The 20,105-nt window shown below is 41.1% G+C and overlaps 1 protein-coding gene across 3 annotated transcripts in view; it reads left to right on the plus strand.

Moving 5' to 3' along the window:
* LOC136874391 (protein bunched, class 2/F/G isoform) overlaps positions 1 to 20,105 on the plus strand; it is a 565,875-nt gene that overhangs the window by 484,255 nt on the left and 61,515 nt on the right. For all 3 annotated transcript variants that reach the window (XM_067148028.2, XM_067148031.2, XM_067148029.2), the window contains exons 3-4: positions 11,823 to 11,992; positions 16,559 to 16,621. In XM_067148028.2, the coding sequence (XP_067004129.2) occupies positions 11,823 to 11,992; positions 16,559 to 16,621 (233 nt within the window). The remainder of the gene's footprint in view (positions 1 to 11,822; positions 11,993 to 16,558; positions 16,622 to 20,105) is intronic.

Raw genomic sequence — 20,105 nt, forward strand, 5'->3', positions numbered from 1 at the left:
TCATTTGCACGCAATGCTTGAATCAAATGATCTAATTCACAATGAATTGTTCTTCTTACAATTTCATGAATACAGAATGTTCCCTTCTCTCCATTTCTTTCTCTTTCTTCATCTTCCACGACAGTGGGAAATACAAAAGCCTCCTCTTCAATTAATCCGCCATCTTTAAATAGCTGCTTCGCGTAGTTTAGCTTGGCTTCTTATTGGTGACATAGCACAACGTAATTTGACATTGCTTAGCATAGCGTAGCTTAGGGTAGCTTATCTTAGCTTGCTGTGTGTGGCGGTCTTTAAGGCACGATCATTTATGGTTGTTAGCTCTGTAGTTGGGAGACACGTGGGTTCGAATCCCTCGTCGGCCGTCGTCGAAATGGTTTTCTGTGGTTTCCCATTTCGACTCCAAGCTGAGTGAACCCCGTTCCAGTCCTCATACCACTTTTCAAATTTCGTGGCAGAGCCGGAAATCGAACCCTCCGGGAGTGGCAGCTAATCACGCTAACCACTACACCACAGATGCGGACAAAATACATTTCACTTATCGTTATTGTACAATTTCTCTTCCAGTCTGTGGGTTGAAGATCCTTCATCTAAATGAAAACATATAAAAGTCAATAAATTCTAAAATAATAAAATAAATATTGAACCCGATACAGTCTAAACGTTATCACAACGGGCGAGTTGGCTATGCGGTTAGGAGTGCGCAGCTGTGAGCTTGCATCCGGGAGATAGTGGGTTCGAACCTCACTGTCTTAATTAAGCCACGGGCTCTTCCTTCCCACTCCTAGGCCTTTCCTATTCCATCGTCGTCATATGACCTATCTGTGTCGGTGCAAATTGTAATTTAAAAAAAGTCACCACAAGTTTTAAAAATCTGGAAATGGAGGAAAAATTGCATATTCATAGCACTTCTTAGTTTTATCAGTTACATGAAATATTTTCTAACAGCACTTGCTGGGCCGATGAAGTTTAAAATACAAGCAGACCAGAATCAGCACTTGTTCTAAATGTCAGCCTCTAGTTATAACCACTGTCGTAAGTATAGAAATACTGAAAACCGCAATATAAGTAAAACTAATGCGTCATATATCTCGCTTGAAACTGTATTTTATCAGCACTTCTTGCACAAGATAAAATTTGTAAATCCGGAACGCATCTCCAAAGATACTATAACCTTCTTCTTTGCACTTTCAAAAATCATACTGTTGGCAACGCATGCGCTATGTTTAGTTGAAGCTAGATGGCAGGACAGCTGCGTATTGTGAAAATTCGTACCGATGACAATAACATGAAAACGCGTTCAGATAGGAAACGAGACAATTGCGGGGCAAATCCCACGCGGGACATTTGCAAAATATCTGAAAATGCGGGACTGTTGGTTACCGTACCTCGGACACTCCTGGCCCTAAAGAAAAGCTGGTTTGATTCCGGCTGAGTTCGATGTATAGGAGAGTGTTTAATTGTGACAACTCTATATCGTTGATTTCAAGCTCATTCATGTCCAGGTAGCCTAATCATCATCAATATTCATTACATCAAAAGAGAGACTTCATGCGTTAATGCTTATTTTTATTGTTCTACCATGAGATTATCATCATTTTTATGGCATTCGCAGGTCTGCCGAAACACGAAATATAACATGTAAAACACTATAACATGCATATTAGTAACAGAACGGTATTAAGAAGAAGTAGTAGTAGTAGTAGTAGTAGTAGTAGTAGTAGTAGTATTTGTTGAAGAACATTACAGGCCTTCGCCCCAAATACATGTTCCCGTTACAAAGAGAAAAAATAAAAAATATGAACTAAATTTACCATGTGGACGCAAAATAAAAATAAATTAAGTCTACTATGTGGACGCTCACATGGGCGGGAAACCTATCCGCATGTGAGCGCCACTCTTATAACTACCTTACTGACTGGCCGTGCCGTCCCCCCCCCCCCCCCCCCGCCCCTGGTGAAGAAATAACGGAGCCGCCCTTCCTGGAACGACACGTCCGGCCCACTACACAGTTGACAAAGATGTCCTCACCATTCCCAGAACTATATTAAGAAAACTTACAAACATTTCTGCATTTTCGGATTTTTATTTCCTTCGCACCGACACAGATAGGTCTTTTTTTTTTTGCTAGGGGCTTTACGTCGCACCGACACAGATAGGTCTTATGGCGACGATGGGATAGGAAAGGCTTAGGAGTTGGAAGGAAGCGGCCGTGGCCTTAATTAAGGTACAGCCCCAGCATTTGCCGGGTATGAAAATGGGAAACCACGGAAAACCATTTTCAGGGCTGCCGATAGTGGGATTCGAACCTACTATCTCCCGGATGCAAGCTCACAGCACAGATAGGTCTAATGGCGATGATGGTAGAGGAAAGGCCTAGAAGTGGGAAGGAATCGACTGTGGCTTTGATTAAGGCACATCCTCAGCATGTGTCTGGTATGAACGTGGGAAACCACGGAAAACTATCTTCAGGACTGTCGTCAGTGGGGGTTCGAGCCCACTATCTCCCGATTCAAGCTGACAGCTACGTACTCAAACCACGTAGCCACTAGCTCAGCTTTTCGGTTTTCAATAAGGAAATTGCCCCAAAAAACAAAAAATCTAGGGTACATTGTATTCCTTCCAGGCAAAGGGATTTACTGTATTTTTTCAGTTAATGTAATGCCTTGCTTCATAGTCCAAGAATTCTGTTACTGATTTTTTTTTTTTTTTTTTACATATATGATATAGTGTTCGTGTTTTGACAGCCTACAGTAGAAAAATGTATAAGTTATATTAACTTAATCGACCCTGAAAAACAATGCCTTCCTCCTTAACATATTTTGCACGAATTTCAATTTAAATGGATGAGAAACATGACACCAGAAAGTCATAATAATCATTTTAGAATTGGAGAAATGTTCTAATGGAGATCCACACCTCTGTCTTAATTAGTGGTATATTCCGAGCTGCCAGTGGAGAGAAGGCGAGAAATGACATCAGTAGACGAATAAAGTGTGTGTGGGGGGGTCTTTTTAAAAGTAGGGAGGGTCACACGAGATAAATATTGGGGCCGTACCTTAATCAAGGCCACGATCTCTTCCTTCCCACCCCAAACCCTTCCCTAATCTATAGTCGCCATAAGACCTATCTGTGTCAGAGCCACGTAAAGCAAATCGAAAAAAGGCGATACGAAAATAAAGTTCGAGTTCAATAGGACACATTGGGGGCAAATATTCGTTTATAGGAAGGGGAGTTAAGGATTGTAGTAATTTACCAAGGGAGATGTTCAATACATTTCCGACTTTGAAATTATTTAAGAAAAGACTAGGTACACTACTGTTAGGGATTCTGCCACCTTGGCGACTGACCTAAATACAGATCGGTTGTGTCCGGTTCATTGGATGAATGATCAGCGTAGTTCTTCGTTTCCAAGGGCACCGGATTCGATTTCCAGCCGTTTCGGAGATTTTAACCTTACATGTTAAATTTTATTCGCTGGGGACTGGGTGTTTGTTCTGTCTCCAACATCCCTGAAACTCACATACCACATAAAACACTATCCTCTACTGCAATAACACACCCTCTTACGTATACAAGGGCTGCACCAAACTAGAAATAGCCACACGAAATTAAATTAAATGAAAAGCTGTAATTGATAATAATGAAGAAAACTTTCAATCATTCGTGAATTTTCGGTTTTTAGTTAAGGAAATTGCCGAGATCATTTTTTTCTAGAACCCGTTGTTTTCTTCCTGGCAAAAGGCTTTATTGCTTTTATTTAGTGTTATACCTTATTTTAAACTCCAAAAAACGTTCGCTAAACAGAAGTGCAGACCAGAGTGCGAAATCCGAAAGAAATTGGAGGGGCGCGGGAGGGAAAGAAGGAACATAGGGCTTAACTACTAGTATTTATTTCAGGCAGTACCTAGCGGGGGATGGGATATATAATTCCCCTGTAAGTAAATTACCCCCTCCCCAAGAAATATAAATTGTAAATCTTTTGTTTGAATTCTGTTGTTATGACAATAATGATGAACACTGGAAAGTTATTCCTGTGTTTCAGTTGTACTTGACACAACTACGTTGCTTTATCGCTCAAGGTCTGGCAGTCATTCTATTAATTATTTCTATATTATGTGTATTATTTCTGAGTTTTATGAAAATATGCACAGTAAAACAGATTAATTTCAGTAATATATATGTTCCGAGTTTTCCTCATTTTTTATAATAAAAGAATCCCCACCGGACAATTTTAGTGGGGAGAAATCTTTACCTTTGAGATAAAATCGTCAATGGGAGAAAATCCCTCCCTTGTCCCCCGCGAATTCGCACCTTGGTACAGACTTGACAGTGGTGATTGTGGTTATATGGGAAAAAGCAACGAGAGTCTCAGCTTCTGACAGCACAATAAAACAAATCCTGGTATGCAACAATTAATTCGTGAACTTAAATATGATAGCGATAAAATTAAAATTAGTAATATAGGACTATTTGCTTTCATATAAAATAATGTAAAGTAAGTCTGTAGTTTTAAAGGGCCGTTGATATGGCGCTTATAATTAGGTTTTCATGCAATTCGAACGCTGAATATGTATATTTTTAAATACCACATACTTTATTCACGATTCAATCGGTGGATTGCTCGGCGAGGACACAGTGATAATGTTACTAAGCTATCACGACCCTCTATTTCATATCACTTAACAGTGAGGAAGCTGTATAAGTTCAGAAATGCCATATGTCAAACCGAGATATTGGGTTACCTCTTCGTTCCAAGATACGGTGCAGCAACAGGTTCCATCTCCAAGTGTCTTTCTGCTCTGTTTCCGTATTCATGAGACGCTACTGGGCAAAACGTTCTCAAATTTACTCCCACTGCAAATTTTCACAGCCGTCTTTATTTACAGTCTTTCGCTTTCCTTCCATTGCCAGTGTAAAATAGTGTATAAGATTAGTAGTTGCCAATGTAAGTAGCTGTTGCATTTCAACATTATCTACTTATTCAGGAATGCCATAATGGTTTATTAAATACTAAAAGACCGGGCGAGTTGGCCGTGCATGTAGAGGCGCGCGGCGGTGAGCTTGCATCCGGGAGATAGTAGGTTTGAATCCCACTATCGGCAGCCCTGAAAATGGTTTTCCGTGGTTTCCCATTTTCACACCAGGCAAATGCTGGGGCTGTACCTTAATTAAGGCCACGGCCGCTTCCTTCCAACTCTTAGGCCTTTCCTATCCCATCGTCGCCATAAAACCTATCTGTGTCGGTGCGACGTAAAGCCCCTAGCAAAAAAAAAAAAAAAACTAAAAGACAAGCGCTGCCCCGCAGCATTCGTTATAATGTAAAATTGTTCCGGGTACGTTTCTGAATGTTTAAAAGCAAAGCAAAGTCACCTCCGTACAGGCCATGAAGGCCCTTGGAGGAGTGGAAGGTAAAGGCTTCCACCATTGTTAACCGCGGCACGTGATTTGGTAGAGTAGTTGGCTCTACGCCCGGCCGCCTTTGCCCCCAGGAATTAACCTGGTACTCATTTTGGTGTAGGCTGAGGTTAACAATGGTGGAAGCCTTTACCTTCCACTCCTCCAAGGGCCTTCATGGCCTGTACGGAGGTGACTTTGCTTTGCTTACTACAGAAAAGGTGTTTAAGAGGTGATGGACGAACTAATGATTCGAATTGAGAATGGGCAGTATAAATGTAGTCAAAAGAAGAATAAGTTTAAAAACAGTTAAAACTTAAGAAAAGCTAAAGAAAAGACCTATAAGCCAAAAACGCCGAAGAAAAGGACAAATAAAACCCACCATTTTCTGACTCAGAATGAACAAATATGTTGGGCCTCGTCTTCGGACACTCAAGAAAAACAGGACATTTCCTCAACTTCCGAGCCCTATTTATAACCTAAAGTGTAACGCCTTATTCCACGTCTTTACAAACCGATTTTCACTAAATTGTGCTCGGTCATTTTCTCGTGATGCGCGTATAATACATACAGAGAAGACGGAAAATTAAAAACTGCATTTTTCTTCTTACTGTTGATATGGCCGATACAGAAATGACATATTTTTAAATTCTGAGCAAAGTGCAGATAAAACACTTGTTTTATGTAGAGATTATTTTGTTTCTTGGCTGACTTTCTGCTGTGAAGCCGATAACGCCTTGTGGTTGCTCATTTCGTCGTGTCGACAAACGCTGAAATTAATAACTACGGTCTTATCAGCGAACAACACGCGGCTCGCATTAAAAGTAATCACACGTCAGACTAACGTCCACGCCTCCGTGGCTTAAGCTATGAAGTCCGTAAGAGATGCCATGTCTGAATTCCGCTAGCCTACTACTTGCTGAGTAATGAAGTGCCCTACTTACAACATATACGTTAGTATATTGTACTAATACAGTAGAACCTCATTAATCTGGACTAATTGGGGCTCTAGATTGCGCGTATTAATGAAAGCCCGAATTAAACAAAACAACTTATGAAATGAGCCAAGGTACATAATTCAAACACACTATTCAGTAAAAAGAGCGTGTTCAGTACAATATTTTAATTTAAGAAATACAATATAAAAGTTATTTACCATACAAGATATAACGCAATACAGTATTAGGCCCCACAAAATACAGAATTACTGGTGCAGTACAGAAGTAGAAGATGGCGATCAAGGCACACCTTCATGGACCACACTTGACACCCTAGTGGTTTTAAGAAACTGTTGATCGTTTGTTGTCATTAATTTCTTTAATAACTAACGTAGATGCCTCAAATGTTCGTAATATGCAGATATGTTTTCATCGTTGTTATCCTCAACGTATTTAATGACAATGTTTATTTGGTCTTCATTTTCACTAAGTTTTGGCTTAGGGTTAAAAATATCACCTGCTTCATCCTGGTCATATTTCAGAGCTTGCTGTAATTGTATTTATGTATTATTATTATTATTATTATTATTATTATTATTATTATTATTATTATTATTATTATTATTAAACGGCTGTCCGGATTAATGAGGTTCTACTGTACTTCAGTTCACGTGCAAAGTCCACCGCCTGTTTCCAGTCATTCGTCCGGGTCAGGATTTGAATGAATGAAGCCCCCACCTAGCGGTGAGAATGGAAATTGTGCCGGCTGCCGAAGCCTGTCTCACTCCTCTGGGGCAATGATTAATGAATGACAGATGAAATTAAATGATATTGGAGAGTGTTGCTGGAATGAATGATGACAGGGAAAGCCGGAGTACCCGGAGGAAAACCTGTCCCGCCTCCACTTTGTCCAGCATAAATCTCACATGGAGTGACCGGGATTTGAACCACGGAACCCAGCGGGGAGAGGCCGGTGCGCTGCCGCCTGAGCCACAGAGGCTCCTCAATTCACGTCTGTACCACTAATTCAAATAAAGATTTGAGGTGAATATACAACTTTCTTAGTTTAGTTGATTTTAACTGCCTGAAGACACTATTTATCTTGATTTTTTAAAAAGACTTCAGTACACCTTCAGCCTACTCTTCTTCTTCTTTTTATTCTTCCTCTTCCTGATCTTTTCTCCAGATATTTATTGGAGTCTGCATTTGAGTTGATTTGGTCCAGTTTTATGGTCGGATTCCCTTCTTGACGCCAACCCTATGCGGACGGGAAGTATTCACGATTGTGTTGATTCCGTGGAGGTTGGTAGTTTGGTATGTTGTATACAGAGTGGTCGGAAACAACGTGAAGCAAATATTTGAGCGTTAGAAACATGGTCATGTTGATAAATAATAGGAAGAATATAATTCGTTATTTCGCGCCGTTTTCATTTTATCAGCAGCTTGCCGGGCTGAGTGGCTCAGACGGTTGAGGCGCTAGCCTTCTGACCCAAATTTGGCAGGTTCTACCCTGGCTCAGTCCGGTGGTATTTGAAGGTGCTCAAATACGTCAGCCTCGTGTCGGTAGATTTACTGGCACGTAAAAGAACTCCTGCGGGACTATATTCCGGCACCTCGGCGTCTCCAAAAACCGTAAAAGTAATTAGTGGGACATAAAGCAAATAATAATAATAATAATAATAATAATAATAATAATAATAATAATAATATTTTATCAGCTGCTGAAGTTAGCCAATCAGATCACTTCGCGGGTGAATTCAAATGGGCTTTGTTAGGTGGCGTTGCTAAATCTGCACGTGGCTTTAAGACCGGCTTGAGAGCACCAAACGAAGGAAAGAACTTCTCCAGGGGAGAGATTTGAACACGGACGTCCGAGCTGACAGGATCACGCCATGGCAAGCACGCTACGGTGACACTGGCTGAAATCCACGTTGTATTTGTGTTTGACGCTGATTTCTTGGCATGACTCTCACACTGGTTTTAAGCCACGTGCAGGTTTAGCAATACCGCCTCGCAAAGCCCATTTGAATTCGCACGCGAAGTGGTCTGATTGGCTAACTTCAGCAACTGATAAAATGAAAACGGCACGAGATATCGAATTCATTTCTTTCAAATTATTTATCAGTATGGCCAACCCTCTCACGCTCAAATACCCGGTTCACGTTGTTTCCGACCACCCTGTACAGATGAAGAGAAGTGTGTTACGAGGAACACAAACATCTAGTCCCCGTGCCAAAGTAATTAAGCTGACGCTGATAAAATCCCTAGCACAACCGGGAATTGAACACAGGGCTCTCTGAACCAAAGGCCACTACACTGGTCATTCAGTCAATTAGCTGCACTGAAAAAATAGAGAAATACATGCACACATACAGACACACAGAAACCATAAAACGCACTAAATCCGAGCAAACCGAGTGAGCTGGCCGTGCGGTTATGGGCGCGCAGCTATGAGCTTGCATTCGGGAGATAGTGGGTTCGAACCCACTGTCGGCAGCCCTGAATATGGTTTCCGTGGTTTCCTATTTTCATACCAGACAAATGCTGATGCTGTACCTTTATTAAGGCCACGGCCGCTTCCTTCCCACTCATAGTCCTTTCCTATCCCATCGTCACCATAAGACCTGTCTGTGTCGGTGCGACGTACAGCCAATTGTAAAAATAAAAAAGTAACAACTCCGAGCAGTGGCTGCGCGGTTTGGGTAACGTGGCTATCAGCTTGCATTCGGCAGATAGTGGGTTCGAATCCCACTGTCGGCAGCCCTGAAGATGGTATTCCGTAGTTTTCTATTTTCACACCAGGCTGTATCTTAATTAAGGCTACGGTCGCTACCTTCACACTCCTATCGTTTTTCTACCCCATCATCACCGTAAGACCTATCTGTATCGGTGCGACATAAAATGAAAAAATCGCACTTGACCTATCAATTATTATTGCTATATAAAAGGCAATCACGCTGTACGGAAACTTATCGCAAAATGTTGGTATCCTCTTCATTTGTGAGACGAATATTAAGTACGCCTCTGTAAGATGCGCTCGTGCCGAAAAGTTTCTGTGAACAAATACAACTTCACTGGAAGGAGAATAAGAATAATCTATTATATCATCTCCCGGTCTTTGCAAATACGGAGGTAAAAACATAATTTAAAATGTCGCTGTTGTAAACTCAGATGGTTTTCCTGTACGTGAAGCATTTCCATTGTTCGACTAGTGGTTTCTAAAATCGTCGTACAGTCGTTTTAGCTCGCTCTCCACAGGTTGTTTGAAGTTCTATTTAGTGTCCCGTCTCTTTCTGTTCGAGCTACGCGATAGCTTTGTTCATGCTAAAACACCCCTCGACAAAGTGAGCAATGGCTGTCCTGACACACAGATGCATTCTCCTCGGTGCTCAATTAAACTGCGTTCAGACTCACGTTTCCCCTTTGTGTTACACAACGTGTAAAATTACAGAAGATTTTTTTTTTCAGTTTAACTATCAAAATTGTGGACTGAAAGTAGATGGAAAAGTTGAATAGAAAAGCATTAAATAGTAAAAAGACCATTGTATTCATTTCGTTTTATTAACTATGGGAGTTACTCATATGAAAAACTTATCACATTGTAATGATTCAAAATTATAAAGGAAGGATGCAGGCTGATTCTTGATTACTGTGAACATGTTATGTTAAAAAAGTCGGTACCATTCCTTGAATAAAATTTTAAAAAGAAACTATACACCGAGCATATGTGTCGCTATTATAGAATATAAATATTGTGATAGTGGTGGTGATGGTTTCCTTTTGCTGGTGTTTTAACACCTCCCCGACTCACTTAGGTCTTTTGACGATGGCAGGATAGGAAAGGGCTAGGATTGGGACGGAAGTGACCACAGCCTTAATTAAGATACAGTGACGGCAAAAAGTATTCGTACACCAACATTTGTACGTACGAATATGTTGTATATTAAGTAACTTTAAGCAAAATGGATCGTTTCATTTGGAAATTTACTGAATAGTCCGCCTCTGTGGTTTAGTGGTTAGTGTGATTAGGTGCCACCCCAAGGGCTCGGGTGCGATTCCTGGCCCGGCCACGAACTTTGAAACATGGTACGAGGACTGAAACGAGGTCCACTCAGCCTCGGAGGTCTACTGAGTATATGGTGTTCGATCTCAGCCATCCTCGAAGTGGTTTTCGGTGGTTTTCCACTTCTTCTCCAGGCAAATGCCGGAATTGTACCTAACCTAAGGCCACGGCCGCTTCCTTCCTTGTCCCTTCCAATAGTCTCATACCCCACAAAGCCCTTGTTCAGCAAAGCAAGTGAAGCCACCTCGGCTTGGTATTGGTCCTCCTTCACAGTTGTATCACTGACCAAATTCATTATTTCCTGACTTTACATACCGATTTTCACTTAATTATCTTCATCCATTTTCTCGTGATGCACGTATGTACGTACAGACAAATTGACAGACAGACATGACGGAAAATTAAAAAGTGCATTTCCTCGTTACTGTGGATACGACCGATACAGACATATCATTCTTTTTAAATTCTGAGCAATGCACAGACAAGACTATATATATATATTGGTCTTTGGAGTCATGAGCTAAATATTCCACTAAAACCCAAAATAATGCATAAATAGTCCCGTCACAAAATAAACCAGAGCATGCCTAAGTTTTCTACAGAAAAACTGTAATATGCAATTTTTTGTCACTCCAATGGTTATCCAGGAAATTACACTTCTTAAAACTTGAAGCATGCGTTCGACAATGCAACTACACTGACTCACTGTTGTTAACTGAAGGGCAGCCTGGCCGAGGCGGTAAAGGCGTACTCGGCTCACCGGAAGGACGTGGGTTCGATTCCCCGTCAGGAAGTCGTAAAATTTAAGAAACGAGGTTCCCACATCCGGAGGTGCACATGGCCTTGAGGTTCACTCAGCCTACACCAAAAATGAGTACCAGCTTAATTCCTGGGACACTCTACCCCACCAAGTGCCGAGGTTACGGGTGGTGGAAGACTTTACCTTCCACCCCTCCAGGGGCCTTCATGGCCTGTACGGAGATGACTTTGTTTTTTACTGTTTTTAATTGAAGTGTGCTCAGTCTCTTCTGCTGCCACTCACCTCCACTAGACGACATTACTGCTGCAGTTGTGCAAAGACTGACCTAATAATGATACTAATAACAATTTCAAGGTGAATGGTATTGTACGTCCATTGCAAAATTCGAATTATTTTTGTTTTGTAAAAGAAATATTGAGAACAACAATGAATATTAACAAGCAGCTAGATTCAGTCATGGCTTGATGTACTTCTTTGTAAGATTTTTAAATACAATTATCTTGAATCATCCTTATCCAGTTGGTCTTAGCATGGTTCATTTCTATGACATAGATTGATAGCAGTCAATAATTTTCTTAATGAGTATGAAAGTCTCAAAAATTATTATATATTTTTATATAATATGTTTCATCGCGAGAGTACTTATCTTTCCTTTACTGTGTTCCAGTTCTTCGGCGCTCGTGCTGGCTGCGCAAGTACGTGTTCCTGTGCACAGCATGTGGGGGCCTGGCTGTACTGCTCGGGGCACTGTTCCTCACCGTCTACTTCATGCTGCGGTCCTACACTTCTTCCCTCAACTACTTCGAGACAGTCCCTACCTATGTGCCTGCTGCCATGGTAAGATAATAATAATAATAATCATCATCATCATCAACATCATCATCATGTCCACCTCTGTGGCATACTGCTTAGTGTGATTAGCTGCCACCCCCGGAGGTCCATGTTCGATTCCTGGCTCTGCCACGTAATTTTAATAGTGGTACGAGGGCTGGAACGAGGTCCACTCAGCCTCTGGAGGACAACTGAATAGAGGAGGGTTCGATTCCCTCCTCAGCCATCCTCGGAAGTGGTTCTCCATGGTACCCCACGTCTTCTCCGTGCAAATGCAGGCATGGTACCTATCTTAAGGCCACGGCCGCTTCCTTCCCACTTTCTTGTCTATCCCTTCCATTCTTTCCATCCCCACCAGGCCCCTGTTCAGCATAGGATGTGAGGCCACCTGGGCGAGGTACTCGTCCTCCTTCCCAGTTATATCCCCCGACCCAAAGTTTCACTATCCAGGATACTGCCCTTGAGGCGGTAGAGGTGGGATAGCTCGCTGAGTCCGGTGGAAAGCCAACCCTGGAGGGTCAACGGATTAAGAAATAATAATAATAATAATAATAATAATAATAATAATAATAATAATAATAATAATAATAATAATAATAATAATACGGTAATTAAACATTGTTTTTATAAACATTACTATTTCAATAAATCACAACAGCGAGGAAAATATGAAAGGTGACGGACGGATAGTTGAGTTCGCTATCAAACAGATGTCAAATTTGTTATCCAGAGGCAAGGAATTAATTACTATACCAAAAATGTGGTTCTGTACGAAACATATGTAACTAACGTCATATACTACGAATTCTAAGAAATGCAGTATAGTCAGGCTCCTCGGCTGAACGGTTAGCGTTGCAGCCTTCGGTTCAGAGGGTTTCGAGTTCGTTTCCCAGTCGGGTTGAGATTTTAGCAGTGTTTGGTTAATTTTTTTATACCAGTTGCTTTACGTCGCACCGACACAGATAGGTCTTATGGTGACGATGGGACAGGAAAAGGCCAGGAGTGGGAAGGAAGCGGCCATGGCCTTAATTAAAGTACAGCCCCGGTATTTGCCAGGTATGAAAATGGAAAACCACGGAAACCATCTTCAGGGCTGTTGACTGTGGGGTTCTAACCCACTATCTCCCGAATATTGGATACTGGCTGCACTTAAGAGACTGCAGCTATCGAGCTCGGTTTTCGTTAACTCCTCCAGCTCGGGGATGGATGAGTGTCCCAGTACAGATCTTCGTATATAAACACGCAGTAGTGAAAACATCCCTCCACGTAGGGTTGTTATCAGGGTGGACAACTGGCCGTAAAACAGAGTCAAGTCAATTTGTGCGACACAGTACGCACCCGTGACCCCACTAGGTTTTGGGGAAAGTGGAGGAGAAGGAGGAGGAGGAAGACCAACAAATCTCTCTATATAAAATTGGATGTTGGTATGTTTGAAGCTAATAGACTCAAAAACTACTGGAGTGATTTCGCTGAAATTTTCACAGTTTGTTGTTATTACATTTGAAGTGGTTTGAACGAAATCTGATTGGTAGTTCGGCACTAAGGGGTGAAAAATAAAATAGGGGAAGATAAGCAAACCGCAAGACAAGTCCGATCAGCGGGTTGCCTATCCAACAGTATGTGAAAATTATGATGTGTTCCTTAAAACTTATTTCTGCTTTTATACGGAAAAATTACTGTAGTGGCAAGAAACTCCTAGCACCCCTAAAGGAAGGGGTGAAACTTAAAAATCCGAAAATGGGGATTTTACGGTAGCTGAGATGAACTGTGACACTCTGAATGCCGTTTAAGTCAAAGTTCGTTCCCAATCGGTATGGCAAACATATTTTGACTTACTGTTTGGGAAAGAAACTGTAGGGTAAGACACACATACGGGCGGGACCGTACAACTGAAGATTTTACAGACGTTAAAATTGGTATTTGGAGTCTTCTTTATAAATAAATACATTTTTTTTATTTTTGGAAAATCCATAAACTATATTATCCGTATTAAATGTTCATAAAATTATTGAAATCGGCAGGAAAAGCAATATGACTACGACAGACATATCAAGATGAGTTATCTGACCTGTTTATAAGCAATGCTGTGGAGCAGCGCACGGGTCCACTAGTACAGTATATACCACAACAGGGGTCTCCAAATTATTGGGCTATGAGGGCCACATATTAAGCTTTGACTCCCAGTGGGGATGAATACATTTCTCAGAAATAAAACTCTATAAAAGAATTAATAAAGTGCATTATACAACGTTTTCAGTGCACAGTTTAAAACTCAAGTATATTTTAGTGAGGCACACCTCTGTGGAGGTTCGGACCTGCCCTCGGGCAGAATACACCCTTACCTTACCTAGCATGATGTATGAAACTTGTTTTTAAATCGAACATTTTGTCCAATTGTGGCTCGAATTTAATCTGTTTGAATAAACATTTCTTTCAAATGTTTGTCACTCGAATTACTCCCCTCTGCGTGGGGTGCTAAAAGAACATCCACAGTATCCCCTGCCTGTCGTAAGAGGCGACTAAAAGCGGCCGCACGGGCTCTTAACTTGGGAGTGTGGGTTAGTGACAATGGGGCCCTTAGCTGAGTTCAGGTATTTCTTCCAGTTACTTGTGCCGGACTCCTCACTTTCATCTTTGCTATCCGACCTCCCTTGATCAACTCCTGTTCTTTTCCGACCTCGATGATATTAGATTTGTGAGGCCTAGGGAGTCTTGCATTTTCACGCTCTTTATGGTCCTTGTCTTTCTTTGACCGATATCTTCATTTTTCGAATTGTCGGACCCCTTCCATTTTTTCTCTCTGATTAATATTAACAGTGGACCATTACATCACTCAAATTATCTCTATACTTCGATTTTGTAAACTTCAACAAAGGAAAGTTTTGCTCGCCGCGCAGTAGGCCTTTAGGGAGTCCCGGAAACACGTAAGAAACTTCGCCCAAAGTCTTTGATCCCTCATAAAGCTAGGCAGGTGTTAGAATTGAAAAACAAGCTTATTTTCTTGTCATTTTATCAGCTGCTGAAATTAGCCAATCAGATCGCTTCGCGGGCGAATTCAAACGGATTTTACAAGGCGATGCCGAGCTTGAGAGTCATGCCGAGACACGAGCATCAAACTCTAACACGCGGTGGATTGCAACCAATGCCACCGTAACGTGCTTGCTGGTGGGCCTAGCTTATCAGCAGGGAGGTCCATGTTCAAGTCCCTCCCCTGGAAAAGTTTATTTCTTCTATTGGCGCTCTCAAGCTGATCATAAGCCACGTGCAGATTTAGCAACACCGCCTCACAAAGCCTATCTGAAGTCGCCCGTGAAGCGATCTGATTGGCTAATTTCAGCAGCTGATAAAATCACAACGGCGCGAGATATCGACCCTTTCTTTTTTCAAATTGCCTATCAGTATGACCAACGCTCTAACGCTCATATACTCGGTTCACATTGTTTCCGACCCCCCTGTATATTTGCAAGCCGTGGGCCTCATTCAGGTCCTTCGCGGGCGAGAAGTGGCCCGCGGACCGTATTTTGTAGACCCGTGGTCTACCGATAATGATTCGAGATTGCGGGAGTCAGTTAGTGTATTTCATGTTTACATAACCATTAAATATGTTTTTGTGACTTTTGATTTGTGAAAATATAAGTTGATTAATTTTGTTCGCGTTCCCGCAAAATTAATGTTTATGAAGCAGAGCCGACTCGATATGATGATATAACATATCATGCCTGCATAAGCTATGTTTGAGTCCCCTTGTACCGCACAGGCTGGACGTGTATACCTGTAAAACAGATGTGCATTAAGCTTAATGTGTCCTTTATACCACTGACTGATATTTTTTGTTCGGCATGATGTATCCTATCGCCATTGTTGTTAGTTCACTAGAGATAATGTTGGTCCTTTTCAAATGAGATAAGCCCTTCTATTGTCTTCACAAGGTTGAGGAATCCATGTTCTAGACCGTCAAACTCAGTAGCATATGCAGGAGGTGGGAGGGGGTAGGGTTAACTGCTTTTACCCACCCCATGCCTTTGAATTACTATTTTAAATTGAAACATAAAATAATATATCATAAATACTATTAATGAATATCTCTGTTACTTTCACACATTGAAATTAATTCCTGAAGTAACAAATAATGATAGTCGAATAATGATAGCGGTAATAAATAAATAAATAAATAAATAAATAAATAAATAAATAAATAAATAAATAAATAAATAAATAAATAAAAATTAATTTAAAACATTAATAAATTAATAATAACCCCCTCACAAAAATATTCTGCATATGCCACTACTCAAACTAATCTCAAATTCCTACAATTTCTGCGGGGCTGATCTCATGGATTAGACTTGCAACTAGATCAGAGAAGTCAAGAAGTGGATTCCAAATGTCTTGTCCCATCATTGCTTTTCTCTTCTCCTTCCTTATCCTGTGTGTGGTAGTAAGGCCAATTATATTGATCTGTTATCAAATGTTAGTCTGTTGCTCATATTTTGTGTTCTTTAAGTTGCATGTGGAAGGAGAAACTTAACAATCTTTCGTCAGTTGTATAACAGCATTTTTCTGTTGTTTCAGTTGATTGTAACAGGCCTGATTGTGATGTGCCTAGCTGGGAGAAGGAATCGCTACGGTTATCTCGTGAGTATTACACTGAGAGAACTCCTATGTTCTTTAGATTATTTCTGTGTCATAATTCATTGTGGGTTTATCGTTATTACGTGATCATATTCAAAATATCATAAATTAGGATAACTTCAGCCACATTTCAAGGTTTATTAGAATTTCTGATTTAAAGAAAAAGGTGTCGGTATTGCACACCATTGTGTACCAGCAGGAAAAAAAGCACTGGCTTATTCTAAAGATCAATCCTATTACATTAATCTCAATTTTAAGTGTGGGCTTTGGCAAGAATTTCGTCAAACATTTTATGTGCAAATTTGAGAAATATCGCTACAGTAGGTACCTGTGAGTGCTGGAGTGAATTTACAATTACCTAATATCCAATCTTAAGCCTAAGTATTAAAATGTATTATAGTAATTTGAACTTCATGCAGACTGTCAAGAGTAGAAGTTGTCATAGATGTAAATTTATTTTATTGGCAGCGATTTGTATCAATAGCGCATTATGAAGAAAAGATCAATGCACATGAATTGAAAGGAACTTCTCTCTTTTGTCTTTTCAGTTTAAATTTTCTTGGTCAACTCTTGTTCTCTTCTGATACTGACATTACTAGATATCTGTTTCCTAGGAATTCTTTCACTTTTCCTTCTTTCTTGACCCTTCTAGATCTTTCCAAGTTTCTCAATTTTTTTTAATTTGCCAGAATCTAACTTAGTCTTCATTTGTTTTGATAAGAGGCTACCAACCCTAACGGTTTACCACTGGAGACAATTATTGTCTCAACTACACTCATACTCATAAATTTAGAATAATTCCCTATTGTGGTGCCACACAACGTGGCACTACACAAAACTGGCACTAATAGCATAGGCACACAGGGAACACAAACGAAACATATCCATGGTATTGGTGATAAGTTGAGAAAACCATCCCAAAACACATGTGCTACAAAACGCCACTGTTTCCTGCGCATGTACCCTGACATCAATATGGGATATGATCACCATGCACACATACACAGGCTGCACAATGGGTTGGCATACTCTGGATCAGGTGGTCTAGAAGCTGCTGGGGTATAGCCTCCCATTCTTGCACAGTGCCTGTTGGAGCTCCTGAAGTGTCCTAGGGGTTTGAAGACGTGCAGCGATACATCGACCGAGAGCATCCCAGACGTGCTCGATGGGGTTTAGGTCTGGAGAACAGGCAGGCCACTCCATTTGCCGGATATCTTCTGCTTCACGGTACTCCTTCATGATGGCAGCTCGGTGGGGCCGTGCGTTATCATCCATCAGGAGGAAGATGGGACCCACTACACCCCTGAAAAGGCAGACATACCGGTGCAAAATGACGTCCCAATACACCTGACCTGTTACAGTTCCTCTGTCAAAGACATGCAAGGGTGTACATGCACCAATCATAATCCCACCACACACCATCAAACCACTACCTCCATACAGGTCCCTTTCAAGGACATTACGGGGTTGGTATCTAGTTCCTGGTTCACGCCAGATGAGAACCCGGCGAGAATCACTGTTCAGACTATACCTGGACTCATCCGTGAACATAACCTGGGACCACTGTTCCAATGACCATGTACTGTGTTCTTGACAGCAGGCTTTACGGGTTCTCCTGTGAACAGGGATCAGTGGAATGCACCTTGCAGGTCTCTGGGCGAATAAACCATGTCTGTTCAGTCATCTGTAGACTGTGTGTCTGGAGACAAGTGTTCCAGTGGCTGTGGCAAGGTCCCGAGCAAGACTACCTGCAGTACTCCATGGCCATCTGCGGGCACTGATGGTGAGATATCGGTCTTCTTGTGGTGTTGTACACTCCAAATGTCCCATACTGTAGCACCTGGACACGTTGCCTGTCTGCTGGAATCGTTGCCATAATCTTGAGATCACACTGTGTGGAACACGGAGGGCACGTGGTACGACCTTCTGTGTTTGACCAGCCTCCAGTCGCTCTATTATTCTACCCCTCATAATGTCATCGATATGTGTTCGTTGAGCCGTTTTCACCACACAGTCACCATTAGCATGTCTGAAATCATCTGCACACTTACTCCCTGCACCGTACTCTGACATGCACCAACACACCTCTGCATATTTGGACTGCTGCCAGCGCCACCGTGCGACGACCGCAGGTCAAATGCACCACATGGTCATACCCCAAACCGCAAACCGCCCACAATAGCATTGTTTCGCCATGTATCAGCATTACCCTTAATTTCTGAGCATGAGTGTATAAAGAACACATTATGCCAATAGTCCAGGAGTATAATGCATCCCGTGGGTTTTTTTGTGAAGGGAAGGTGCGACTAGGTGGAATCTCTTTATTGTGTGCTACATAATGGTGTACTACAGGATGTTTACCTTAAAATTGCGCCGTTTGTATTTTATGACGTCATAAATCCAAGATGACTGCCGTATGTCACATTTATTCAATCAATCAATCATTCAATACTGATCTGCATTTAGGGCAGTCACCCAGGTGGCAGATTCCTTATCTGTTGCTTTCCTAGCCTTTTCCTAAATGATTTCAAAGAAATTGGAAATTTATTGAACGTCTCCCTTGATAAGTTATTCCAATCCCTAACTCCCTTTCCTATAAATTAATATTTGCCCCAGTTTGTCCTCTTGAATTCCAACTTTATCTTCATATTGTGATCTTTCCTACCTTTATAAACGCCATTCAAACTTATTCGTCTACTAATGTCATTCCACGCCATCTCTCCGCTGACAGCTCGGAACATACCACTTAGTCGAGCAGCTCTTCTTCTTTCTCTCAATTCTTCCCAACCCAAACTTGGCAACATTTTTGTAATGCTACTCTTTTGCCGGAAATCACCCAGAACAAATCGAGCTGCTTATCTTTGGATTTTTTCCAGTTCTTGAATCAGGTAATCCTGGTGAGGTCCCATCAAGAATAACTCCTTCCAAAGTGCTCATATGTAAAATATGGATAGAATATTTTCAGATGTCCGCGATCTGATGAACACATTGGGCCCTTATCAATTTTTCATAATTATCTCTTACGGTTTGTGAGTTATGGTCCATTACCATTGCATATGTCACCATCAGTTTTGAACATGTTACCATCAGTTATTTTTACGGGATAAAGGAAATAATGATAGTGATGTTATTTACTCACAATATCTTTAATAATACAATGATATGGAACAAATATTAGTGAACTAATGATAATGAAATGACAGTGTTTTTTATAAATCAAATTTAACTCCATCATATAATAAATATGTAGAAGCAGTTCTTAAAATATATAATGTGTTGATATAAAAAGTAGTATTTAATGAGATTCACACACACATATGTGTGCAGTTTATATTGTGGGAAAGACATTTACACTGGAGCACACATTCTTTTAACACGAGAGCACCAAATAAGCTAGAGAACTGTCTCTGGCTGCATGGTAGCATACACATAACAGGAGCATATTGGTCATTCTCTTTCAATTCCCAGCCAAAGTTTAATGGTGAAG

The sequence above is a fragment of the Anabrus simplex genome, chromosome 5, assembly GCF_040414725.1.
Source record: "Anabrus simplex isolate iqAnaSimp1 chromosome 5, ASM4041472v1, whole genome shotgun sequence".
In the NCBI taxonomy this organism is placed as follows: Eukaryota; Metazoa; Arthropoda; class Insecta; order Orthoptera; family Tettigoniidae; genus Anabrus; species Anabrus simplex.